The following is a 26044-nucleotide window of genomic DNA, read 5'->3' as shown; positions in this document are numbered from 1 at the left end:
GGTTTGTTAATATATTTGAAGTACACTTACAAGAGTTATAAATCTTTCCATATACTGAGAAAGTAGACAAATGCTGCATCTCAGAAAGCCACTTCACGAGATCCACCAATGTCAAAATCTTGGCTTTTGCTCGTATCACGTAACACATCCCAGCGAGCATACTAGAGGGAGATCTACAATATTTGTTAAAGAGCATATCAGTCTCCGCAGAAAGTTGAGGACGACAAAAAGCAATTCAAAAATTCTGTTTTATTTAGATTCAATCTGAGACCGTGTTGAATGAGGCGATCATTCCATTTTGGAACAAATTGCTCGGGATAAGCCTTGTTCTGAAAAGATAGCAAAATATCATCCGCATAGAGCAGTGTTTAGTGTTTTGGACGTTGGATGTACCGTGTGACAGAACAAAGAGGATTGGTGAGAGGACGCTGCCTTGAACAACTCCGGTAGATACACGAGATGGTTTGAATATACCCGCCACACTGTAAATTTGTCTCTTCGAATGGTGGTATAGCAATTTAACCCAGCGCGCGAGTTCCCCTGGTACTAGGCGCTGTCGCAGAACACACCAGATAAGTTTGTGTGGCGCAGTGTCAAACGACTTCTCTACATTCAGAAATGCAATGTGAAGTGATTCTCCATGAGTAACTGCGCAGCATGTATTGTGTCAGTAGTTCCACCGATCTTGACGAACCCGGTTTGATTCGCGGTTATTTAAACGATGTCGCGAATACGGTTGTCAAGAATGCGTTAAACAATCTTCAAGGCAGTGATAAGTGGGATTCCTCCAATTGTCGGCAGAGTTTATAGAAGCGGAGGTAGAATATATTCTTCGATTGCAATCTGCTCAAAATGTTCCCGCCATCTATCCGTCGTGGCCCGTCGATCGATAAGCAAAATACCGTTCTTCGGTTAATGCAATAGAAATGTTCGATATCCCCTCGATAGGGATCTTTCTCTGTCTCTCAATCTCCAGTGTAGAGCTTATCGTAAAGATCTTTGTAACTTGAGCGGCCAAGGGTGACAATGACCGTTTTCTTTATTTTCCAATTTTAATTTTATCAGTGGGCCACCGTTTTATCGCGCAGAAATTTGTAACAGCGGCTTTTTTTTATGGATCCAAATCCAAGGTTCAGAAACCGCTAGCAGGCTTAATGACCCCGGGAGTTGCATAGGTCGCATTGTGGATAGTGTTTTTAACTAGGTTCCACGAATCTTCGACATTCGTTATGGTTAATTACGTGAGATAATTTCTTCTTTTTTCTCGCGAAATGCCCACTATTAAATTCGCAAGACAACAATCAACGGCCGATGTTGAGGCGTGATGGTCTTATAGGAAACAGCTTTGCAGTATCAGTGACGGTGGTAAAGTGATGATATAATCGACTTACAATTTGCTATTGTCGCTATAAAATTTAAGAAGATGAGACAATCATTTGATTAACCATTTATTAACAAGTGCAAGGTCTTGAGCGTCCGCAAATCGCTCGCCACCCTTGTTGCGTGGTCCAAACTCTTCCTCCATGGCGTCTGTTGCCATCTGCCACCCGTAAATATCACCCGGAATGACGATATATGTAGTAATGTCGGCATTTCATTTTAAAATCATTTATTTAAAAACCAGGGACTTACATTGAATACATAACATTTGTTTCTTATTACTAGCCTAAATGTAGCTTTAAAAAAACGGGTGGCTATTACAATGTTTGGCCTGCCCGACCTTCTCTGATATTACTTTTTACGGTGTATTTACGTTACACATTGATCTTGACAATTCATGATTAAAAAAAATGGACATATATTTGAAAAAACACTGCGCCTGCACCTAGAGCGCGAGAAGGTTTACTTACTTATTCTAACTTAATTTAACCTAATAAATAATACTTAAATCTAATTCTTATAACTAGTGTTTTTACAGCGCTCACAATTTCGCGCTTAACCTCTGTGCACCCTTACCAGGCAAGGAGTGTCGAAGATAGAGACAATGGCGGGTTTTAATGCAGAGCTCACAATTTGGCAAGGCCTTAAGAATGTGGCCAATGGGTTGGAGTTACCCTCCAGATAAAGTTGCCTCATGAGTGGATTGAAGAATCAGGTTGAGAGCGAACTCTCGAAGAGGTTGAACTTTTGCTCGCCTGTACACTTCGGCGTTGTGGCCGAACTTCTTGGTTTTCCAATTGTGCGACAAGCCGACGCAGTGTCTCAAATTTTTGCGCTCGAAGGACTCGCACTTCTTCATAGCTTTGGTCGTGCAGGAGATCCATGTAGGGGCTCCGTAGCAAAGAATCGGTCTTATGAGGACCTTGTATAGGGTCAGTTTAGATTTAGTGCAAACTCCTACTCTTTTACGAAGAATAGAGTAGATTTTACTTAGTACACCGCGTGTTCTGCTGATTAAGGTGGGGGTCGAATCGTAGGTGCTCATGAAATAGCATTCCCAAGTATTTCATTTGTTGTGAACTGTTTCCCGATGCGTAGCTCTAAGCGTTTAGCTTTTCTGTGGATAGATCTAGATCCCAAGTATCTGGATTTTCTCCGAAGAATAATAACCTGTGTTTTGGCCTCGTTGATTTTTATCCGCCAGGTCTGGTAGTACTTGCAGAGATCTGTTAAGTATTTCTCTATAGCATTAGCTGCCTTACCGGGTCGGAGGCTTGACGAGAAGATAAGCGTGTCATCAACTGTAATAATTCTGTGCCGCTCTCTGGGATTGTAGCGTCGGCCGTGAAAATGTTGTAGAGTGTAGATCCTGAGATGGATCCCTGCGGTTCTCCAGACGTGACCGCTAGGAGATCGGAATAATCATTTCTCACGCTGACGTAAAAATGCCTATTTTCGAAGAAACTTATTATAAGTCTGATCACCGGGATAGGGAAATCAAGGCTGATTAATTTGAAGATGAGTCCGTTGACCCACACGGAATCAAATGCCTTCTCAAGGTCTAATGCACACACTACTGTGGGCTTCTTATTGACGTTAAGTCTGCTACTCACTGAATCGTGAAGGTAGCTTAGTCCGGAACCCGAATTTATGGTTCGAAATAATGTTTTTCCGATCGCGATGTTGGACTAATCCCACTGTCCATACTTTTTCGAAGAGCTTGCCCAAGCTGGAGAGGAGAGAGACGGGCCTGAAGTTTTGTAGTTCGTGGGAGCCGCCTTTTTTTCTATTGGCGATTATCTTTGCTACTTTCCAAGTAGTGGGAAAGTAATCATTATTGATGCAGTTGTTGAAGACTGCAAGAAGGAACTTAATTGATGATCTAGGGAGGTTTTTGATGACAATATTTGCTATGTCATCTGGTCCGGTTGTTTTTTTGCCGTTAAGGCTTTTACTGATGGCTGCGAGCTGTGATAAGCTTAAAAAGGTTTTTGGGTCATTTGGTTTGCAAGATGGGTTAAAGGTGGAGAAGGTAGTTAGTTTGAGTGAATGCTCAGGAAGAAAGTCTGATTGTCGTATCTACAATCGAACTGACGGCTTGGTTGTTACTAGGTGAAGGAGAGTTTAGTTGATTTAGGAAAGACTCCGCAAGTATTTGAGTTTTCCTAGCGTCACTGCCGATGTTTTCATTGTTCTTGGTAAGAACGAAGTTTTTGGATCTGTTGCGGTCTGTCAGCCTATTCATGTGTTCAAACATATTAGATCCGGCGATTTTTTTCAGGTTTAGCTGTGGTGCTAATGCGGCCCTGAAGTGATCGGGCATCCCTGATAAAGTTTTGCACGTTAACACCTGCAGTGTGAGAGTGGCGTCTGCGGACATTAGAAAATAGACAAGTCTTGACTGACTTGCATGCCTTGTGGGTGTGTCTGGTAAAATCATCTCAAGCTGGTTTAATGGACTTTGATTATGGATCCATTTTTCGAGGGCAACCCCATTTCGGTTTTTTGCCAAATCGCCCCAGGAAGTGTGCCGTAAGTTAAAGTCCCCACCAAAAATTAGGTATTTAGATTTAGACTGGAGATCGCTCAAGATTTGTAAGTCTTGGCCCAGTTGTTCAGAGGGAGAGTTACATTTTATGTAGACTGCAGCTATTAAGATGCGTTTATTGTCGTTAGTTTTAACTAAGGCCGCTGCCGCGGAACAGGTCTGCAGGTTTTTAATGGAGACTTCCTCAAATGCATAGTCTTTTCTAACTAAAAGGGCGGTAGCCCTGTTGGTGTCGTCCCGGATAATGTTATATTCGGTAAAATTAACGTTGTGCCTGCCTTTTAAATGTGTCTCACAACACAGAAGAAGCCCGCTTTCAGGGAATCGACCAACTTTTGTGCGGTAGCACGTTGGGCGTGTGAGACCAAGGACGCGGAGTTAAATGTGCCGATTTGTAACTCCACAAACTCATCAAAAGTTGGATAGCCGCTAATTGTCGCTGTTTATTTGTTTGGGCGAAGCGAGAGTTGCTTGAGGGGCTGTAGTTCTAGGAATAGTGTTCCTAGTTGTTTGGGTAAGAGGAGTTTGGGGGGCTGCAGCTCTAGGGAGAGTATTCCTAGCTGCTTGAGCGTAACAAACGCCCCGTTTGGCCAAACTTTGTGACATCTGAGTCACCCCTCATGAACAGCCCCGATTGCAACTTCAACGGAAACGCCGGGTTCAGGCTGTGCGCAAGTTTGTCGGCTCGCATGACTAGATTTGACACGCTTTTCAACTTTAGGTGTGGGTACTTTTCGTTGAGTTCGCGCATTATGTCAACCGGGTCAGTCTCTCTATGAAGACCACGGATGACTAAGGACTGAGTCCTTAAACCCGGAGGGGTACTGATCGTGGCATGCAGTCCCTTTTCCTTAATAAGATTGAAGATCGCCGCATGATCCTCAAGACTTTGAGCAAAAATGAGGGTCCTATCGGCCCTCGTATTTTTTAGGGTTCCTTTTCACCCTTTCTCCTTTAGTATCCTCAAGAATTGAGGACATTGATGGGCCGAATTTTTGCCTTTTTTGGGCGGGTAGCCTGGGGGGAGGAGGGTGCCTGAGGGTTTGTCGGAGGGGCATTAACTCTACTTACACTCATCTTTTCTTTGTCTCTCTTTTTCCTCCGCTGGACGAAATTGAACTCTTCGCCTTCCTCTTCTTGGATGACGACGCACATCTCTCCATCTTGATGATCTTTCAGTTGTTGTTGTTCATGTTGATGTTGCCGTTGCTCGCGATGATGTTGTCGTTGTTCGCTCCGACGTTGCGATTGGCATAGTTGCCGGAAGGCATCTTTCTCGGCATCAGGCAGTAACGAAATCGTACGATCAGCTGTTAGAGAGAGAGAGAGAGAGTTTCATCAGTCGATCATCCGGTAAATTTCTAAAAAATGGTAACATGCTATTATTCACTTTATTTGAGCAGATATTGAAACGGGAATGGGAAAGAGGTCTAGATTTCATGTAAATGCACTATTATGATTTCATGTAAATGCACCATTGTGAGGGACTAGGGTTAGTGTGGTAATTGTCTAGTATCTAACTGTCCCCCAAATGATTATATTCGGTGAAAAAAAAATTACACCCGCCTTCTGCATGTACAACACAAAATGGCGCCACTTGCTATATGTAAAGGGATTCATAGACCACATCCTCCTACCAAATTTCGTGACAGGTGGTACAGTCGTTTACGAATAAATCGGGTGGACAGATAAACGGACAGACATACATAGAATCCGAGTAAATCGGGTGTGACAGACATTGAATCGGTTTTACACAAAACCTTAAAAACAGCGCAGCAGGTATGAATGCTTCTCTGCTTCTGTTATGTATGAAAATTTGTTTGTGCACTATATTTTAAGATTTGTATACACGTTGGTTACTGTATCAGGAGTAGATTACAAAGTTCACGTTTGTATCTGTCTTTACGATGAGAAACAAGCATTATTTATAATAGTAAACATTCGGAAGTTCGCAATAGGCCAACAAATCGTACAATCTATTCACTAATTAGTGTCGATTGTATGTTTTTGCGGGAACAAATTCTCTTCACTTCTTTTTTGTGCCTGTCTCCCATACACTATTCATTACATTTGAATATCTGTGGAAGCCAAGGTGAGATCCATGCTTTTGTTTCCGTCTCCTATGAAGCACTGTGCTTTTTCCTTTGGTAATGGTAAGGTTCGCATTGCTTTATGCGAAAAGTGTTCACCTACTAAGTAATGATGTAAATAGGCGAAAGGATTAAAATTACCAATTTTAAAATGAACACAAGGATGAACTACCTTCAACAGCCAGAAGCAGTTTGTTTTCCTACCAAACTGAATGTTAGAGAAGCTACGATTCCTGCATTTGCCAATTTTTATCCAATGGTGATGACAAGAAGCTTGTTCTTATCTTGAATAATTTATCATAATTAGTCATACCCTTTGGCATCGCTAGTATAATATCTCGGTGGTGACGTGCTTGACATTCCATAAGACGAGCAAACAAACTTATCTTATTTTTTTCATATTATCAAATATGCAAACGAAGAACTGAATCATAAAAGCGAGCTTGGATACGCATATTATGCAAAAAATCCAACCAATATAACGTACATATGTGCATATGTGTTATAACCAGCTTTTGCGTTCCTATGAGTAGAAGCAACTTAAGAATATGTGAAGATACTCGAATAAAAATCTAATGGGACGGCGGTATAATAATAAAGTTATTCGTATATTTGTTTTCCAACTTGCCAATTAATCAGTTTCGATTTAGAAGTAATCATTTTATTAAATCGTGATCTGGATCGTCGCAAGAAAGTATTACATATGGAGTTACGAAACATCGGGAGGTAAAGTCCCGTCTTAATAATTAGTATCAACTTTATCCTATATCTAAGGGATAATATAGTGAATATTCATATGTACAAGTATACTAATGAATATACACTACATCCGGAACCAGTTTCCATTTGTCTTCTTAAAAAAAGGGAGGAAGAAAGAGCCCAAGTTCAAATTGAGGGTGCTTCGAAACCACCGGACAAACTGTACCCTAGGCGATTCCTTATCCTTTAGTCGCCAAGGCTATTTTAATTTCTGTAAAGATGATCGCCACCTTTACACCACTAAATTCATAATAACTCAAAAATTACGATAGCTTGAGTAGTGGAACTAGGGTCAATAGTAGCTATGACTTCACTCTAGAATACAAAAGTTGATTCGGGAGAAGAGAGTAAGCAGTGTAGAAGTAATAGCTTTCCAAATTCAAAAATTGTGCCCTCCCTCTAAAATTTTACTGTTTAACTTAATTTTTCTCGAATTTTTACAATACTAATTCTCCTACAAAAAATTAATCTCCGTTTTTACTGCGATAAAATTTTGTTAGCATCACTTAATCCTAAGTAAATGCAAACCCATTCTTTGAAAAAATACCAAATACTTGACGCCAAGGCATAAAATTTAAAAACTTTCACAATTGCTAGTTAAGGCATATGTGTAATTAGTCCAGTCATTAAAGTTGAAAATCGGATGCGACCTCCGAATTCTTTCAGTCAAGACCGGTTGACATGAAACAAACAAAAGTTATATAGCGCCAATATGTGAAATTCTTTTTCAAAATAATTACAGAAATCGATTAAATGGTCTAAGCAAAAAATGTTATATGAAAATTTTTCGCACAAGTAGTTCAAAACCGCTTCGTGTCTCTGTTTATGTTCATCAAGGAAGCGCCCTCGCACCACTCCTCTTTGTTCTTGTTATGGGCACCGTCGCATGGGATTTCCAACGTCCAGCGCCCTACACACTGCTTTATGCAGATGATGTTTTCCTAGCATCTGATAGCAAAAATGATCTCGAGCAACTTGTCCAAAAATGGAATGATCGCCTCATGCAACACGATCTCAGATTGAATCTAAACAAAACTGAATTTTTGACGACCAATCCCCATGAAACAGGCACAATCACTGTCAGCGGCAGTGATCTGCCCAGAACTGAGCGATTTAAATACCTCGGGTCAATGTTATTAACCAATGGAGAACTACGTTTTAAAATTGCTTCACGCATGAACGCAACCTGAATGAAGTAGCGTTCCACAACTGGTTTTCTTTGTGATCGACGTATCAACGAACATCTCAAATCCTGTCCGATAGGACAGCGATAGCTCTCGATGGTTCTGAGTGTTGGCCGACTATAAAAGACAATGAACGGCATTTTGCGGTGATGAAGATGAAGATGTTACGTTGGACTAGTGGCGTGACACGTTTTGATCACATCCGAAATGAGGATATCCGCGATCGTTATGGGTTTGCACCGATCGTGGAAAAGTTGCGAGAGAGGCGTCTTCGATGGTATGGTCACGCAATTCCTGCTAACGAAAATTCACTTGCCAAGATTGGTCGAAGTCGATGGTAAACGACCTAAAGGCAAGCCGAAACAACGGTGGCTTGATACACTGGATGGGAATTTAAAAGCCTCGAGGTTACACCCAGATCAGGCATTCGATAGAGACAAATGGCGAAACCGATCACGACAAGCCGACCCTGCTTGTGAACGGGATAAAGGCTAAAGAAAGAGAAGAAGCAACATGTTGTTTTTTCCTCGAAAAAATGCATGCTTTTCAACAGCTTTTCGTAAATAGTTAGTTAGTTTAGTTAACTGGGAGGAGCCACAGCTCAGAGCACTCAGGTCATTGTTAGGCCCATTGTACTATCCCCGTAAGTTTCCTATTCAATGGCTTTCCGCCTACGGTGTTCGCAGGCTTTAGTGAATCTGAGAACATTCTCCAGAAGCAGAGAGTGTGCAGATTCTTCATTGGAGAAAACCTTGCCAAGGTACCTTCGTCTGAGATCTAAGGATGCCGGGCAACTGCATAAAAGGTGCAGGGCTGTCTCCTCCTCCTCCTCACATTGGCTGCACATAGCTGAAACCACTACCCCAATTTTTTCCATATGGTAGTTTAAGGAGCAGTGCCCCGTCGAAAGTCCTACTAGGATTTTCATGTCTCACTTCTTAAGGGACAACAAAAATGCCGCTCTAGTGGCCCTATGCTCTTTCACAAGGATTTTCCCTTGCCGGCAAGAGTCCAAATTTCTCCACTCGATTGCGTGAAACCTTGTAATTTCACCCTTCAGAGTAGACTTGACAGTAGATGGTCGGACTCCAAGACCTGGTTCTGGCCCCACAATTGTAGATCCCTCGGTGAGCCAGTCTGTCAGCCTCCTCAGTACCGGCGATGTTAGAGTGCCCGGCACCCACATTAGGAATGTTTCGTTCAGTCGGCCAAGATTCAGCAGCACCTGATGACAACTCCACACCAACTGGCTTGAAATGTCGTTGCCATTCAGTGCTGATAATGCCGCCCGACTGTCGGAACAGATTCGAATGGTACGACCCCTTCACTTTTGTCGCAGACATTCTGCTGCTGCCAATGAAATGGCATATATCTCCGCCTGAAATATGGTCGTCATTTTTCCGAGGGGTCGGGCCAGTTCTATAATCAGATTCTCCGAGAACACCCCTGCGCCCGATCCATTCTCCATGACTGACCTGTCGGTGAAGATTATTAGGTCTGTAACCTGAAAAGACTCACTTGTCGACCATTCTTCTCTTTCGGTGATTACGACAGTGTATGTCTTTTCAAAGACGAATCTGGAAACAAAGCAACTTTTAAACCAAATTTTTTTGTACGTGCAATATCGGCTGAGTTATAGCTCGTCAAATGTCTAAAATGACTAAAATCTAAAAATCAGTATTTTCTAGGTCAAATAACACAAAACTAGTTACTTTTGGTGAAAATCGATCTAGAGCTCTTTTAAAGTACTTAAGAAGATTTTCAAAATGAGATATAATTGAAGTGAGTACGATAAATAATAACGGAACTATGATCAAAATAATGTAATTACCTGAATTTTTGATATACAAATCTATAAAAACAAAACCTGGTTTTCTCACATAAATTGAAAGTAAACCGAATCTCTTGAGTAAAGCACCATTTTTTTCTGAAACTACGCACTCTATATCCACCAAATTTTCAGAATTTATTGCAAGGGCTTACTTTCAATTTATAAAAGAAAACTAGGTTTTATTTTTGTTTATTTTTGTATCAAAAATTCAGATAATTATATTATTTTCATCATAGCTCCGTTACTATTTATCGCACTGACTTCTTTCATACCTCATTTTTTATAAAATACGAATTTACGTTTGATGAAGTATAACTCAATCCATATTGTACCTACAAAAAAATAGAGAGATTCCTTTTATCTTTAATTATGCTTTGTTTCTGCTTTATATCATTTCGACATGAAATGCATGGTTGTCAAGTCAAAAACGCATTTTTCGATAGAAAACAATTTGTTTGAACATGAATAACTCGAACACTACTACTACTACATTTTTGCTTAGAGTTGACCATTTAATCGATTTGCGTAGTTATTTGGAAAAAAAATACCACACCCTTCCTCGGGGCGGTCATCGGCACTATATAACTTTTGTTTGTTATGCCACTTTCTACCTCCGCCTTAAATTTCATGTCAGTCGTTGTTGACTGTAAGAATTCGAAGGTTGAAAGCTTTAATGACTGGACTAAATTGATTGATGTAATTAGTTTTTAATTACTAGGGGTTCGTAAAAGCAGTTGAAATTAGTAGAAAACAAGTCGGGAAACCGGAAGCTTGACGCTTCAGGCATAAAAGGTTTTGTGTTTCGATGGTGTGGTCACGTAATTTACGCTAACGAGAATCCAACAACCAGTATTAGTCAAACATCGAAGTCAACGGTAGACAACCAAAAAGCCGGCCAAAACAATGGTCGCATGATACACAGGATGGGGATTTGAAGGTCTCGCGATCCTGATCAGGCATTTGATAAAATAAAATGAGGAAACGGATCACGACGAGCCGACCCCGCTTGTGAACTGAAGGCTGAAGAAAAAGAAGATGTGAGGAGCGATGAGCCTGACAGTTCCGTGTCACATAGTTAAAAATTCTATTGGCCTCTATTTTTTAGAAAGCAATTTAATAAATCATTTAATGGAAAGCACTGCGTTAATAATGGTCAACCTGATACGCCTCACACCCTGAGTTTAATATTATTAGAAAATGCCAACAATTTAACTAACATCAAATATAAGAAAGGGGAGAGGGGAGAATTAGATTCTTCTTGAATGGAATTTTAATATTTCATTCGAATTTCAATTATTCTCGTTAATTATGACGTCGCATCTTATTTGTATGGCTTAGCATGCTGTTAATTAGCACGAAATTGATAAGTTTGAACTGCTATAACTTTCCCACTAATAGTTGGATTTTCATGAAACTTGGCATGTGTATGCATGAGGCTGTCCTCTATGTCGGTGCACAATTAGGATGAACTTAAGGGGACTTTTTTAGTCAATTTCTAAAAGTTGATAATATACTATTAGTAAATTTTTTGAGCAGATACCGGAATGGGACATCTCTCGAAGATTAGATTTCACATAAGTGTTTTACACAAAATCTTAAAAAGGGCTGCAGATAAGTAGATTCTTCATAAATGCGACTTTAATATTTCACGCGAATGTCAATTATTCCGGGTAATTATGACGTCAGTATCTGATTTGCATGGCTTTGGAAGCCGGAAATTCGCGCTAAGTTTGAACTGCTATAACTTTGGCGTTAATTGCCAGATTTCCACGAAATTTAGCATGTATATACGAAATAGTGTCCTCTATGCTGGTACAAAATTCGGAAGTCCTAAGATGAATTTAAGGGGGGTTTTTCAGTAAATTTCTCAAAAGTAGTAATATACTAGTAGGAATTTTGTTTGAGCAGTTGTCGGAATGGGACACATTTTGAGGTCTAGATTTCATCTAGGCGCACCACCCTGATTTTTTCCGGATTTTTAGGTTTGGTAGTTTCCGAAAATGAGTCCTGTCTCTTTTCAAGTGCGTACATTTTGACTCCTTACTCACGCACTTTGCGATTTATGCCAAAATATCAAATAATGTCAGTTTAGTACAAATCGAGACCTTTCATTTGATACCCTACACAACTATATCCGGTGAAAAAAATTTTTGGATCCCCCCTTTGCATGTATGAGGAGCACCGCTTTAGACTCCACCTAAATTTATGCCACTCACTGTATGCGTGGGATTTCCCATCTGTTCACCGAATTTCGTTCGGATCGGTTTAGCCGTTTTGGAGAAAAATGCGTGTGACAGACAGACAGACAGACAGACATTGAATCGATTTTAATAAGGTTTTGTTTTACACAAAACCTTAAAAATATCAATAACAAATGGAACTGTAAATTTTTGTTTACTGAATACAGTCATGATTTGTTTAACGGACTCATTGTCAGTCGCTTTTATATGATGTTCAGGCCTCAAAATACTCTCCATGTCGATATCTACTCAAATTAAGCTGAGTGGTAGTAAATTACTATGTTTTTTGAGAAATTGACTAGAAACCCCTTTAATTGTAAAATAGAGTTATAAAAATTTGCAATAATAGTATGAAGCATGGTATTCCCCCAGTTTGATCTAAATCGTAGTATTGCTGATAAAGTTACAGTAGTTCAAAGTTGTCTGTTCCGTGTAAATTTACCGCAACCCAGAATACTAAATATCAACATCACACTAAAGTTAGTAACTTGACTAGCTAAATATACATATACATAATGTCAAGCGCAATGCTTCCGGTTTCCGACTAATTATTTTTTTACACAAGATAGTAAAGAGGAACTTAAGGCCGTGGGTGTATCAGGCTTTATGCTGCCGCCGTCGGGGATACTGTTAGCAAACTATACAAATTGTTCAAAACCGTCAATATTCTGTCCATCAAAACATATAGCAAAATCACGATAATTCACCGAATTTATAAAGTTGGATTTGCTAGAATTAATCTTCAATCTGACTCTCCTTTCTTGTGGAAAATGGGAATGGGAGCTCAGATTCCAAAGAAAAAGTGCGACAATTGGAACAGTATCTGCATGCTCCCTGCCTTAGGAAAAATCATAGATAAAATAATCCTGGAAGGCATCAAAGAACATCTCGAGGGCTTGATCATGAACCCTCCTGCATCGACCACATCAATACCTTACGGATCATTTTGGAGCAGCGCGCGAAATTCAGATCCTTGATTCACCAGCGCTCACCAATTTTGCGAAACTTTCGATAGCGTGAACAGAGAGTATATCTAGCGTGCTGTACGTAGGAGGGGTATTCTCGACAAGCTATCAGCTACTATCAGCGCGAAATGTCATGCACTGCATAGAGCTAAAATTTCAAGAGAATTTGAGGTCCAAAACATAGTTCATCGGGGTTGCATCTTGTCACCGATATCATTTCCTCTTGTTATCGGTAACGTACTTCATGTTCAGAGGACGTGGAGGACTTCAATGAAGCATGACAACTTTTTTCAAACACCTCAACTACGCTGATGATATCTATTTGTTCTCTCACCGAATCATGGACTTTAGCTAAATGGCTCTGTTTTTGAAAAAGAGGCAACTAGAGTCGGACTGAAGATAAACACAAACAAAACAAAGGTTCTCAGTCTGACGGATTATCGCACTCATCCTATATACACTAATGGGCAGATCATCGAAGGTGTTGACCAATTTGTATATTTAGGAAGTGTGATTCTTACCGCCAACTTAGATATCGCTCAAAGTATCAATAGCGCTATTTCCGCCTTCGCTGCCTTGTCTAAAATCTGGAAATGCAATTATCTCAACACTAAAATGATGTTGAGACTGCTCTATGCTAATGTTCTTTCCGTCTTGCTATATGGGAGTAGCACATAGGAAGTGACCCCCCTGTTACTTAAAAGCTCTAGGCCTTCGTGAACACTTGTCTGAGACGTATCATGAAGTTGGCTGGCCTAATACTATTTCGTGAGGTAAATGCCAACTATATATAAAGTCCCATTTCACTCAATAGGTTGAGGAGATCATTTACTAGATGAAACCCCTTGTACAAGAGGCAGACTTCCTCTTCCCGGACGTACGTCAGTCCAATATGATATAGGAGGTTGTTTGGTTCTTTTCATTAGAGAGTCTGCCCTTGGTGTTCTCATGATAAGCAAATCTGCATCGAGTGCACATGTTTCAGTAGAGTTCAACCTTTCTTCTATGGATTCGCGAAGAGACTCACGTCTCTGAACGGAACGCGGAGGAGAGGAGCTGTGTGCAATGTAGATTTAAGTTCGGCAAAGATCGCTCCACGTCGGCAAGGATCGGTCTGATGACAGATTACAGCCGTTTGCAATATGGCGGCGCTTCTCGTTTTTGGCTGTTACATTTGAATGTAATTAATTTACATGAATTCGTTTTGAGAACTGTGGAAGGCACTAATTGAATTGCAAGTGCCAATTAGGAATGTCACTTGCATTATCACCTGCATTATATCCGAAGCTTCCATTCATAAAAATTGAATTTAAGCCAGAGGTAAGTGCACTATTACCGCCGTTTATTGTATGATTTTATTATAGCATAGCAAGATCGATAAGATTGCATAAACGTGAATATTATTTGCAATGCTGCGAATATGTGCGCGGTAAATCGACATGCATGCATTTTTTATGTTAATTAAATCATGCGATTGATACCGCCAAGAGTGCACTTATCTCCGACTTAAATTCAATTTTTATGAATGAAAGGTTCAGAAATAATGGTGGTGACATTCCTAATTGGCATTTGCAGTTCAATTACTGTCTACGACAGTTTCTTGAACGAATTCATGCTAATTAATCCCATTCAAATGTAAGAGCCGAAAACGAAAAGTGCCGCCCTATTGCGTATGACGCAACACACTCTCTCCTTCACGCATCGCAAAAGTGCGAGTAGTCCGTGTCACAGTTATAGGGCCCATACACTGTCAAACAAATTGCGCAACGGGGCGATGCGCAACGTTGCGTTGTGCAATTGTATTTCCCATACACTTAGTGAAATTTTGTTCAAACATTAGTTACAAGTTGGAAACGGTATGAGTAACATGCCATTAAAAGGGTATTACATCTATCTGTATTGTAATCGGGAGGGGTAGGAGCGTAAGGGGGTGGAGTCCTCTCTAGACTCCCTTCCACATTGGGGCGATATTTACTCTAACAGCTTATTTATGATTCGAAACTAGCCCTTTTTCCAGGTGCTGTAACTTTAAGAGAAATGGAAAGGAGGAATATTTTTTTCCTTCTATATATCCTCTTTACACTCTTACTGCCCGGGGATATGGTTGGCAAACTCAACTTTACCATAATAATGTCAAAATACCCCCCATTAGACGGAGGGAATTTGAGAGAGAGGCCATCCTTTATCACAGCAGAAATAGGGTTCAAAATTAAACCTTATCGTTTAAAGGGATGATAGCTGCCGCTGTCCTTTAACGAGGTTAGAAAAAGAAAACCTTTCTCGCCATTCCGTCCTCCTCGCCGGTTAAACCTTGAAAATTCAACTTGGTCATGCTGATGTAAAAGGAACCCCACTTTGAATGGCCATAACTTTGTAATGGCGATGGGCGCATCGAGTTCCTTTTTTCCTTTCCACCCCCTCCGGGGATGAGGCTGAAATTCTACCTTTATGAAAATTATATTTCAGCGGTCGGCTGAAAAATACGTCTCCGTTGCGCAAAAGATTTCAAACATGCTGGAAATTCGTCAAACATTTGCGCAACCCGTCAAGCGCGCCCATACATTAGCAAATTATTGCGCAACAGCCTACGTTTCAAAATTTTCAGTCTTTTGTTCAGGATGTAAGTTATGTAATAATGTAATAAGTTAGTTAGTTGTCTATTCAACACGTTTACAGTTTCAGGAGCGACTCGAAACAGGTCCGCTCTGGTTGACGGTCGGAAACAAAACGAAGTAAGTGCCTTGCGTTCGCCTCGTGCCAGGCCGCCAGATGTGCCGGCGGTAGTTCCGTGCACAGTATATATAGGCAGTACCCACACTAAAATGACTCCACCTGCGAATGTGCTGAAGGAAGCTTATCTGTACACATCAGAGGTGCTCTGAGGTGGCGGGGAGGAAGGCGGGGCGGCAACCCTGCCGGCACCACGTGGTGGCACCGGGAAACGCTGTATCGCGTTGGCTTACCGGCCGTGATGCAATAGGCGAATGCTCCAAGGCTTAATAAGGGCGATCAGACCCGATTCTGCACGGGGACTCATCTGAAGTGGTTTCGGTCACGAAACCTTACCAGGGGTATACTGGCACCATGGGAACCGGGGTAGCCCCTGGACTCATATTTTTCGTGGAATTCCTGTCTTATATGAGTACAGCTCGGTTGTTTGCGGTTGGCCCCCTTGTGGGAGCTTCATGGGGCTGTTGGTGATGCTCAAGCGAGAAGAGACCTTCGGGCCTTGGCGTGGTGTTGCGTTTCAACACGGGTGCCGTACTCCTCAGTTCGGTAGAGATTTAGGTAGGTCTTGCATCCACCAGTATAATGCTAAGCCATGCACTTGCAGAAACTGGTACCGTTGTTGCTTGTCACAGCGGGGCTCTGATTGTGGTCCCAAAATCAATCCGTGTCTTAAGAAGACCGTAGGATTAAGTCTCCACAACAGGTACCTACGTTAAAACCCCAAGGACTTAACTGTACACATCAGAGACGCTAAACAAGGAAAAGGCATAATCTTCGTCAAATGGAATTGGTAAGAGAGAGATCGGTGAGCTTTTGCCATTCTGGTACTACTGCCGTCCTCACCCATATAGCAAAAAGTTGTTTCACGTATTCACATAAGCAAAAACTTGCCGATCTCACGAAAATATTGGCAAGTCCGGGCGGTATGTCAAACACAGCTGATCGGATTTTTGTTACATCTCGCTCATGCTCAAGGACAAAACAATTTGAAATCGTGCGTACTCGCACTGATTTCCCCCCTTGATGGGCAAAGGGGAGTGTGGTAGCTGTCTAGTATCTAACTGTGGTTCAGTGCATCAGCGGAGGCGTTTACATTGCCGGCGGCACAGTCGGTATTCACATCCCCGCTGTGCCGCTACAGGGGGTTACGAACCCAAGCGCTCAAAGGATTAATAATAATAATAATAATAATCGTTGGCGCAACAATCCATATTGGATCAGGGCCTTGAAGTGTGTTAGAGCACTTCATTCAAGACCGTAACGGTACACTAGGAGGCAATGTGGTCAGCATTGCGCTCGCCCGAGATTATTACCCTGATTTGACTCAGGTACTCATTCACAGCTGAGTCGACTGGTATCCGACGTCAAATCACGATGCAAATTCCACTGCCACCAGTGAGATTTGAACCGCGACCTTCCGTATGACAGCCTAATGCTCTAACCACTGAGCTATCCGGACACTCAAAGGATTCTTCAAACCTTTTCAAGAGGAACCCCAGGGTTATAGTAGGATTACTCATTGCTGGCTAAATTATCACCAGGGGAAGCTACGCATGTCTACGAATACTGTCTGTTGATTCTGTCAGGAGATTGATGAAGCGTCCATATATGTTCTGGGACAGTGTCCCGCACTTGTGCAAAGTAGGTTAAGGCATCTGGGAAAATACTTAAATACCATTTGGCAAACTGAAACGCCTGGAAGTAGGGAAACATACTAAAATTCCTGTCGGTTATAGGCTTGATCGCCATTCTATAGCAAATAGGTATACTAAAGCCAGTATAATATCACAATAGTTCCCAGGTCGCAGTGCAATTTCCTTTGACAGTATTATTATTGATCATTTTAATCGCACAGAGAGGCAATCATGACTATGCCTAAATTATGGTTGAGTTAAACTTAAAATTAAAGCGTAGAAGACAAACCCATTGGAAGGGTATGATTTGTCACTTATGCTCCCGTACTATTAACCTTAATGTGTTTTTCTGCCATTTGCCTAAGAAAACTTAGTCGAAAAATTTTTATTTATAATTATGTGGTATATAATTTTCTCCAGCGCTTAATATCGTTTAACTTTGTTTTCCAGTGGCAGCAGGCCGAAGACTTTGGTCTTAAAAGAGAGATACGGACGCATATGTATAAATTGCGTGAAGAAAGATTGCGTAATTTTTATTCAATTGGAGATATGGATTCACCTGGACTCGCCCCGACAAAAACTCCTCTGACTCCAAGCCATGGAGAATCGCTTGCTGATCAAAGTTTCCAGAGTTTTAAAACGAAGGAAATACGCGATTCCGAAAGTCCTTCACGGGAGTTCCAGATTTCTCGAGGGGGAATCGTAACTCCCGATACTTCCGGTTGGAACATTGTTACGTCGTCGGAAGTCAGTCCAGATGGTAGAGCTCGTAAAACGGAAAGCATTGCAACTACCGAAGGTACGTATTTTTTTCAAACATTTAATCTCTCCGCAGAAATATTTCTTGACTGAATTCCACTTTAACTGAATTGCGACTTTTGATAAGAGCGCGGCATGCCGCACTGGTTTCTGCGTTTTCCATTCAATTTCCGTTTTTCAAGCAAATGAAAGGAGGTAAGTAGATTCAACTCACTCCAGTAATAAACCATTACTTTAGAAGGAAGCGCACTTTGCTGATACATCCACGTAGATAGATACCCTACGATCAAAACTACCGGGGTTCGGGGTTCGTTTAACGGCACTTTACAGAATCGGTTTTGTTTTTTTAAGTTGGTATCATCTTACCTGACATAGCGGTCAATCTCTTTCGTCGTAAAAGTGAAAGAAATAGTGCTTGAAAATCATGAAACCAGCCTAAGAGAGATACATTCTACTATTCAAGGCTTATTTGGAAACTGCTAGAGCTATCGTAATGAAATCTGGTAGGAATATGTGGTATGTAAAATACAATTCCTATATCTTCTCAAAGAAAGGTAATAATCGCATATTTCCAAATTTTAACAATCTACCCGAACTTAAGGGGGCTTTCCTTTTCTGGCCTTTTAGTTATTTATATATCAGTATCAATTGCTCGAGAAATAACGACAAACTGCCTCACTATCTTGCTCTGTAGATTGTAATCCTAAAGAAGCTATCTATATGTTGGCTCTCCTCTCTTTATTTATGATTTGTTCTTGCTACTACCCCTTAGTACCTGGTCAGGTCTCAAATCATCATCAACAGCGCAACACCCGGTATTCGATCTAGGGCTGCCTTAATAAGGAACTCCAAACACCCCGGTTTTGCACCGAGGTCCACGAATTCGATATCCCTAAAAGCTCTCTGGCGTCCTGACCTACGCCATTGCTCCATTTCAGGCAGGGTCTGCCTCATCTTCTTTTTCTACCGTAGACATTGCGTTTATAGACTTTTCGGGTTGTATCATCCTCATTCATACGAACTAGGTGACCCACCGCAACCTATTGAGCCGGATTTTATCCACAACGAGACGGTCATGGTTTCGCTCATGATTTCGTCATTATGTAGGGTACGGAATCGTACATCCTCATGTCGGGGGCAAAGGTCTCCGAAGAATACATAAGGACTGGCAAGATCATATGGTGAGGCGTTTCGAGCAAAACAGTTTTTGTGAGCTGAAATAGGCTGTGTTGCTAGGTAACAACCGTGCGTGGATTTCATCGTCATAGCTGTTATCGATTTTGATTTTCGATCATAGTTGGGAGAAATTTTCAAGTTGTAATCTCCTATCTTCATTGTTTTCGTTTGACCAGTGCGATTCGATGTTGTTGGTTCTTTTTTCTCTGGCATTGCCGTTGCCACCATTTATTTCGTCTTGCCTTCATTAATGTGCAGCCCTAGATCTCACGCCGCCTGGTCGATCTGGATAAGAGTAGATTGTACATCTGGGGTTGTTCTTCTTATAATGTCAATATCGTCAGCGTAGGCTAGTAGTTGGGTGGACTTGAAGAGGATGGTGCCTCTTACATTGACATCTGGATCGCGTATCACTTTCTCCAGGGCCAGGTTGAAGAGGACGCAATGATAGGGCCCCCCTTGTCTTAGACTGTTGTTGATTCTGAATGGTCTCGAGAGTGATCCTGCTGGTTTTATCTGGCCTCGCACGTTGGTCAGGGTCAGCCTAGTCAGTCTTGTCAATTTCGTCGGGATATAGAATTCACACATGGGGGTGTACAGTTTTACCTTGGCTATGCTATCATAGGCGGCAATGAAGAGATAGTGCAACTGATGTCCATATTCCAACAGTTTTTCTACCGCTTGCCGCAGAGAAAAAATTTGATCTGTTGCTAATTTGTCTGAAGTGAAGCTTCTTTGGTATGGACCAATGATGTTGTGGGGAGAGAATATCTTGTAGATGGTACTCAGCAACGTGATACCTCTATAATTGCTGCATGCGTGATATTTCCCTTTTTATAATATATATGAGACAGATAATGCCTTGAGCATCAGTTGACGAGCCGTTTGGTGTAATTGGTCGCCTTCATATTTAACGAATTCGATTGTAATTCCATTGACTCCTGGCGACTTATGGCTTTTAAGCCGTTGCTAGTTACATTCCGTTCCATTGCGTCTTTCCGTCTTTTCTTGCGGTTGGAGGCAAGTATGTTTGGGGCCGTATCAATGATAACAGGTGGTTGTGAAGATCATTTGTTGATGCTTCATCTCCAGGACATCTGTTAGCTGCGGTTATTGCGGCATCCATTTAGGTGTTACGAAGGGCTGCGCTGTGAATGTATGTACAGGCAACAACGTTCCGTGTCCGGGGCTCCTTCCGTGGCTTCATAATTACGGTTGTCCGTGTAGGGTTGTCAACCCTATCTAGACCCCAACCTGGGGAACCAATTGGTACAATTTGCCCCGTTGCAGTTCGTCTGCAGTTTTTCATTAAGAAAGAACTCGCTGCGATCACCCCGTGGAGGTGGAGATAGGATTTTGTAGTAGAGCTGTTGCTGTTGATTTAGCAGGCGTTTCCCAGGTTTTATGCTCCATCATGGGTACCAATCCACGTTTCGCCCTGGGACCTATACTACCCTTGGATCGCTCGGGTTACGAATATGCTGAATTAAGCAAATTATACTACACAAGAAATGTCCAAGACCTGACCAAGATTAACTTGGAGAGGAATAGTAAAATAATCAAAACACTTTCCGCTTGCTGTCTGTCCGTCCGTCACGCCAAACGGTATCCAGTCTAGACTGGACTGGCCTGCATTATCGCTCCACCTCAGGGAGGGTTTGTCACGTCTTATTTCTCTGTCACAGATACTCCCCGTAAAAACTTTTCGGATTGGATCATCGTCATCCCTACGGATTAGATTCCCAATAAGTTTCACCGTTATCTAGGCTACAGAAACGTCAACTCTTCTGTAGCAGGCCAAAAATTCTCCGAAGGTTTCCTCTCTTGAACGCGATTAAGAGAAAGATAGAGCATGAATGGCTTCTCCTTATCTTAGATCGTGGGTTCTTTTTGCTTTTACCTGACCATTGGTCGCAGTCAGCTTTATTTATTTAGTGGGTATACCGAATTCTCTCATGACCGTATACAGTTTGATCTTAGCCATTCTATCATAGCTGGCCTTGCAGTCGATGAAAAAATGGTGCAACTGATGGCCATATTCCAGCAGGTTTTTCATTATGGTCGTAGAGGGAAAACATTTGCAAGGCATATCTTATTAAGAGTATAAAGGGGGTCTCCATGCATGTCAAAAGGTAGTGCAGAATATTTTTTCTCCGAATATGACCATGTGGGTTATCTCCGAGGCTTGTGGCTAAATCCGATCATCATGTTTGTATCGACATTGTATGCATTTTCTTGGTCGACCTGTCGCGGGGCCTGTCACCAAGAGAGATCAGGTAGGATTTAGCATAGTAGAATAACTCCAACTATACTCTATTTATCTCTTTCCCTGATCTCAGCATTTTATTTTTGTTTTACTGAGGATAGTACAGAGTACGTTGCCTCAAACCCTCCTCCTTTACCTGGGCTTGGGACCAGCATACTATGTTAATAGCATGGCGGAGAAAAAGAAGAAGATAACCATGTGGGTTATCAAATGAAAAATTCCGATTCTCACTTATTTCAATATAATATTGACACCTTAGCTTTCACCTATGTGGCAAAGTTAATACTGACGATCCCAGACTCATTTCTACATGAGACTTTTGATGTAGTGGCAATTATGACTTTTCATTGAAATCCTTGCATTTATCCATGAGACCCAGGCTGCAAAATTATTTTTGGTATAGTCTGCCTGGAAAGTAGTCACCTGTTTCAAAAATGTAGATAGATTTCTCAGTCAATAAGACTTCTCGAGAGAGAATTTTATGGTTATTCTCTTCATTTTTGGTAAAAATTTACGCAAAAAGTTTACTTAGCATCAATCTCTGATGGCAGAATGAATTGTATTGCTATCCGATTCCAAAAAGTAGGGCACACATTTTTAAATCAGATCATTGCAACTCGATTCTGTTTATCGTACTTCCTCATATTTAGTCTGTCGAAATAAATTGTAGCAGAACAAAAAGTCTATGCGTATCCGGTTATCGAATGTTTTATCTATAATTTCTCGCAGAACTTCCTATTGAATTTTTATTTTATTTTTATTTTTTAAGTGAGACTTAATTGTATTTCTCTTTAGGCACGCAACTGCTACCAGGAGGACATGCTGAATTCGCCGGTAAGAACGAACACATGATGAAAACCTCACACCAGGGTGACGATCGCAACTACATGAAAACAGCGGACGAACGTTCTGCAACTCAATTTCATGAAACGTCTGTCACAGGAGATGATAAGTCCGGTCGAATTGAAAAAAAGAGCAGCACTACATCCTCTTCGTCACGGGTAACAACTTCAAAATTTTCTTCAACAAGTGATGACTTCCCCGAGCAAATCATTGACCACCGCAACGTTGCTATTGAACCGGAGGCCTTCCGGGATGCTAGACGATCGAGCACCATTCGCGAGCAACAACAAGCCCAACATCAAGTGCGAACTCAACAACAACGCCAAGAACATCATCAACGAGTTCACAACGAACGATATTTAACTGACAACTCAACTAACACTCAAGCCACGACTAACCAAAGCGAAATTACCAAACTCGAAAATCAAAATATTCAAAAAGAAGTTGATTTGTTGGCTCAGCAACCAGGAATATTAATTTCTCGTTCTGTTGATTATCCTGATCCAAACACTAAGGTCATAACAGAGACTAAACAACTTCCAGATGGAACAACAGTTACTACCCGTAAATATGAGACCAAATCCGCCTCTTCAAAGACATTTCGAAGCTCTTCGAATCAACAACATAGCACAACATCGAGGACCACAGTCGAAGATCGTGCCCAACGGAATCATGTGGAATATATCAAAGATGATGATGTGGAGAATATTAAACGGGTACAACAACAACAGCTTCCACAACAAAATCAAAGACCTTTTCGCAATGACGAAGTAGATGACACAGTACAGAGAAAAACTCGATCAGAAAAAATTACTACTGAGCATACAACGAATCGCCGGAGCAGCGTTCAGAGTGTCGATACCACCGATAGGTCGGTTCGAAGAGAAAATTTAACTGATCAGGTTGAAAACACTCTTATGGATAAAACATCACATCGTACAGTGAAAAAAGATTTAAGTCAACAATACAAAAACCAGGATTTCATCGACACTGAACGCGAGTATAAACCTGTAGCTGACCACCCTGGTCATGTACCCTCGCATATCCGGACTGAACACATATCTACAACTTACAAAACTGACACTGATCGTACAATTGAAGATTCAAAGACTTCTGCACCTGCAGCCGGCAAACCTTCGTACAACGTGCAGAAACCATCCGGCCAGCAGCCTTCTTCTCCCACGAAAGAAAAACGCATGGCCCCATCTTCTAATGAACCGCGGGAAGGTTATCCCGGAGAACGTTATATACCAGTCGATACATCGGAGTATCCAAGTGACAAGCCATCAGGACTTCATCGCCCTCAACCTTCCACTGGTCGCCCACATATTGAAACACCTAGTTCTACACCAGCTGCTGGTAAGCCGTCTTACAACATACAACCGGCAGGAAAGCCTTCCTACACGAAAACTGTTCAGAAATCCCAAAACATTCAACAGACCAAGCAAACTCAACAATCTCGAGATGTTCGTGAAATTCGTGTTGAACACACTAGTACTGACCACGAGATGGATTATCCAGCAGGAAAACCGAGTTATTCTCCTCAGTTTCCAAAGGAGCTACCCAACACTTCAACTGATCATACTCCAAGGCCACATGGTCGGGAAATAACTACCAGAACTACCGTCACTCGATCTTATGGGCCAAATGACAGCCAACCTGATGCTCCGGATAATCATCGTACTTTTCCGTCTCAGGAACCTACTGAAGGTCGCCAAATTCCGAATGATTTCCATAACAAAGTTAACCAGCGTGAAACAACAACTACCACGACAACGACCCGATCTTACCACGATTCCAGTCATCCTCAGCAGCCCCAGCCACACATTCAATCTCCTTCAAAACCCAGTGAACGCGAAATCCACATTACTCGTACTTATGAACCCAGTGACTCTAAACCAGATTACACCATTAGTGAACCGAATTACGAACCACAATATCCCCAGTCACCAATTGGTCACTCTCCGAAGTCGCATGAACGACAAACTGTAACTACTACAACTACTAAAACTCGAGTTGATGAACACGAGACCCACCCACGTGAAGTGCCTCGATATTCGCCACAACGTCAACAAAGGTATCATGACACACCGCAGGTAGGCGAACGCCAAATACCAATAAATCGTTCATACCAACCCGAAGATGACAAGCCCGAATACCCTGCAGGAAAGCCTAGCTACACTCCACAAATGCACCCAGATTCTTATCAATCTCCCCAGCAGAAGCAAGTTCCCAACAAATCTAGTGAACGTGATATTCCGACCGACTATGATCATCCGGCAGGAAAACCATCCTACTCGGCCCCTCGGCGTGAAAGTTATGAACCCAAACATCCTTATAACAGAGAATCTCCACAGAATCAAAGGCGGTCAGAAAACATTGGGGATTCCTATCCGGAAGAGAATTACCCCGAGTTGCAAATGCCAAATCGAAGCACTCCTAGGGATCAAAGCAGACCACAATATGTGCGCAGACCTAGCGAAGAAAGCTACGTAAGTGTATCCACAGTGCGTACGAATAATACTAACACTTCGAAAAAGATTAGTGTGGAAGTTGATGCAGCTCATGATGCATTCGCCCGCTCTTTGCGCTGTGCCTCACCGTCTGACCGTGGCAGCGTGAAATCCTTAAGAACAAGCACTACTTCCATTCGTAGCTTTACAAGTCCGGAAAAACGGTCACCGCGAGATAGGCGCACTCAAAGAAGTCCATCGCGTGATAGTATTACCTATTCCGAGTCCAGCAAAATTAGCACTAGTACTGTAACGAAAGGAAAAAGTACTCCAAAGGAAAGCAATCGTTCTCCGAAAAAACCGACCGATACACCTCTTTCGAAGAGACCGACTAAAGAACAGCATTTGATTCCCAAGGACAAACATGTAGGACCAAAAGATACGAATCGGTCTAATGAACCAGTCAGCCCAAATAAGCGGCCTTCGGAAGCGATTTCACCCAAAAATCAACCGGTGGGAACTCGACCAAATGACCGTCCGAGCATTCACCCATCGAACGAGACAGTAGATATCACTACTACACGAAAGGATACCACTCATCTCGCGACAACAACAAAGGAAGTAAATGAATATCCAGGTGAGAAAGATGTTCCGACCACACCAACATTCCCAGTAAAGCCAAAACCGACTCAGCCTTCCCCAAAAAAAGAAATTCGGTCACCAAGCCGTCTAATTGAATCCCCTACCACAATCAAAACAACTGCAACCAAAAATGCTCCCAAATCACAACATCCTCCCGAAAAGGTTCCCATTTCGACAATCGGTACAACTCAAAAACCTTCAAGACCCAACACAATTACAACTGGTAACAGAACTGTTGTTACAAAATCCTCCAAGGAGCCAAAAACTCCCCAACAATTCGGAAAGAAACTCCACCCCGATTCGAAAAAAGGTAGCTAGAAAATGAAATAACTTGTGGAGCATGAAAATTAACTACATTACATAAGTTTGACTACGCTCACTAAATAAATGCATTGCCTTCATTACCTTCTGAACAAGTTCGCTTCGCACTTGCATTTGAGAAATCATAAACTATTGCATTCCATCCGCCAAATTAATCAAAGATTTTCGACTGCCTTACTATTAACATTGAGCAGATAATGAAATATACTTCAACTTTTGTCGG

At 41.7% G+C, this 26044-nt stretch overlaps 1 protein-coding gene across 7 annotated transcripts in view; it reads left to right on the top strand.

Annotated features, from left to right (window-relative positions):
• LOC119656541 (serine/arginine repetitive matrix protein 2) overlaps positions 1 to 26044 on the top strand; it is a 134501-nt gene that overhangs the window by 33814 nt on the left and 74643 nt on the right. For 6 of the 7 annotated variants that reach the window (XM_038062892.1, XM_038062887.1, XM_038062889.1 and 3 more), the window contains exons 2-3: positions 17812 to 18160; positions 22358 to 25810. In XM_038062892.1, the coding sequence (XP_037918820.1) occupies positions 17812 to 18160; positions 22358 to 25810 (3802 nt within the window). The remainder of the gene's footprint in view (positions 1 to 17811; positions 18161 to 22357; positions 25811 to 26044) is intronic. The other variant, XM_038062890.1, reaches the window with a different exon arrangement.

Source organism: Hermetia illucens, chromosome 5 (genome assembly GCF_905115235.1).
Source record: "Hermetia illucens chromosome 5, iHerIll2.2.curated.20191125, whole genome shotgun sequence".
Classification (NCBI taxonomy): Eukaryota; Metazoa; Arthropoda; class Insecta; order Diptera; family Stratiomyidae; genus Hermetia; species Hermetia illucens.
Note: the sequence above shows the minus strand (reverse complement) of the source record. Positions and strands in the feature narration are given on the sequence as shown.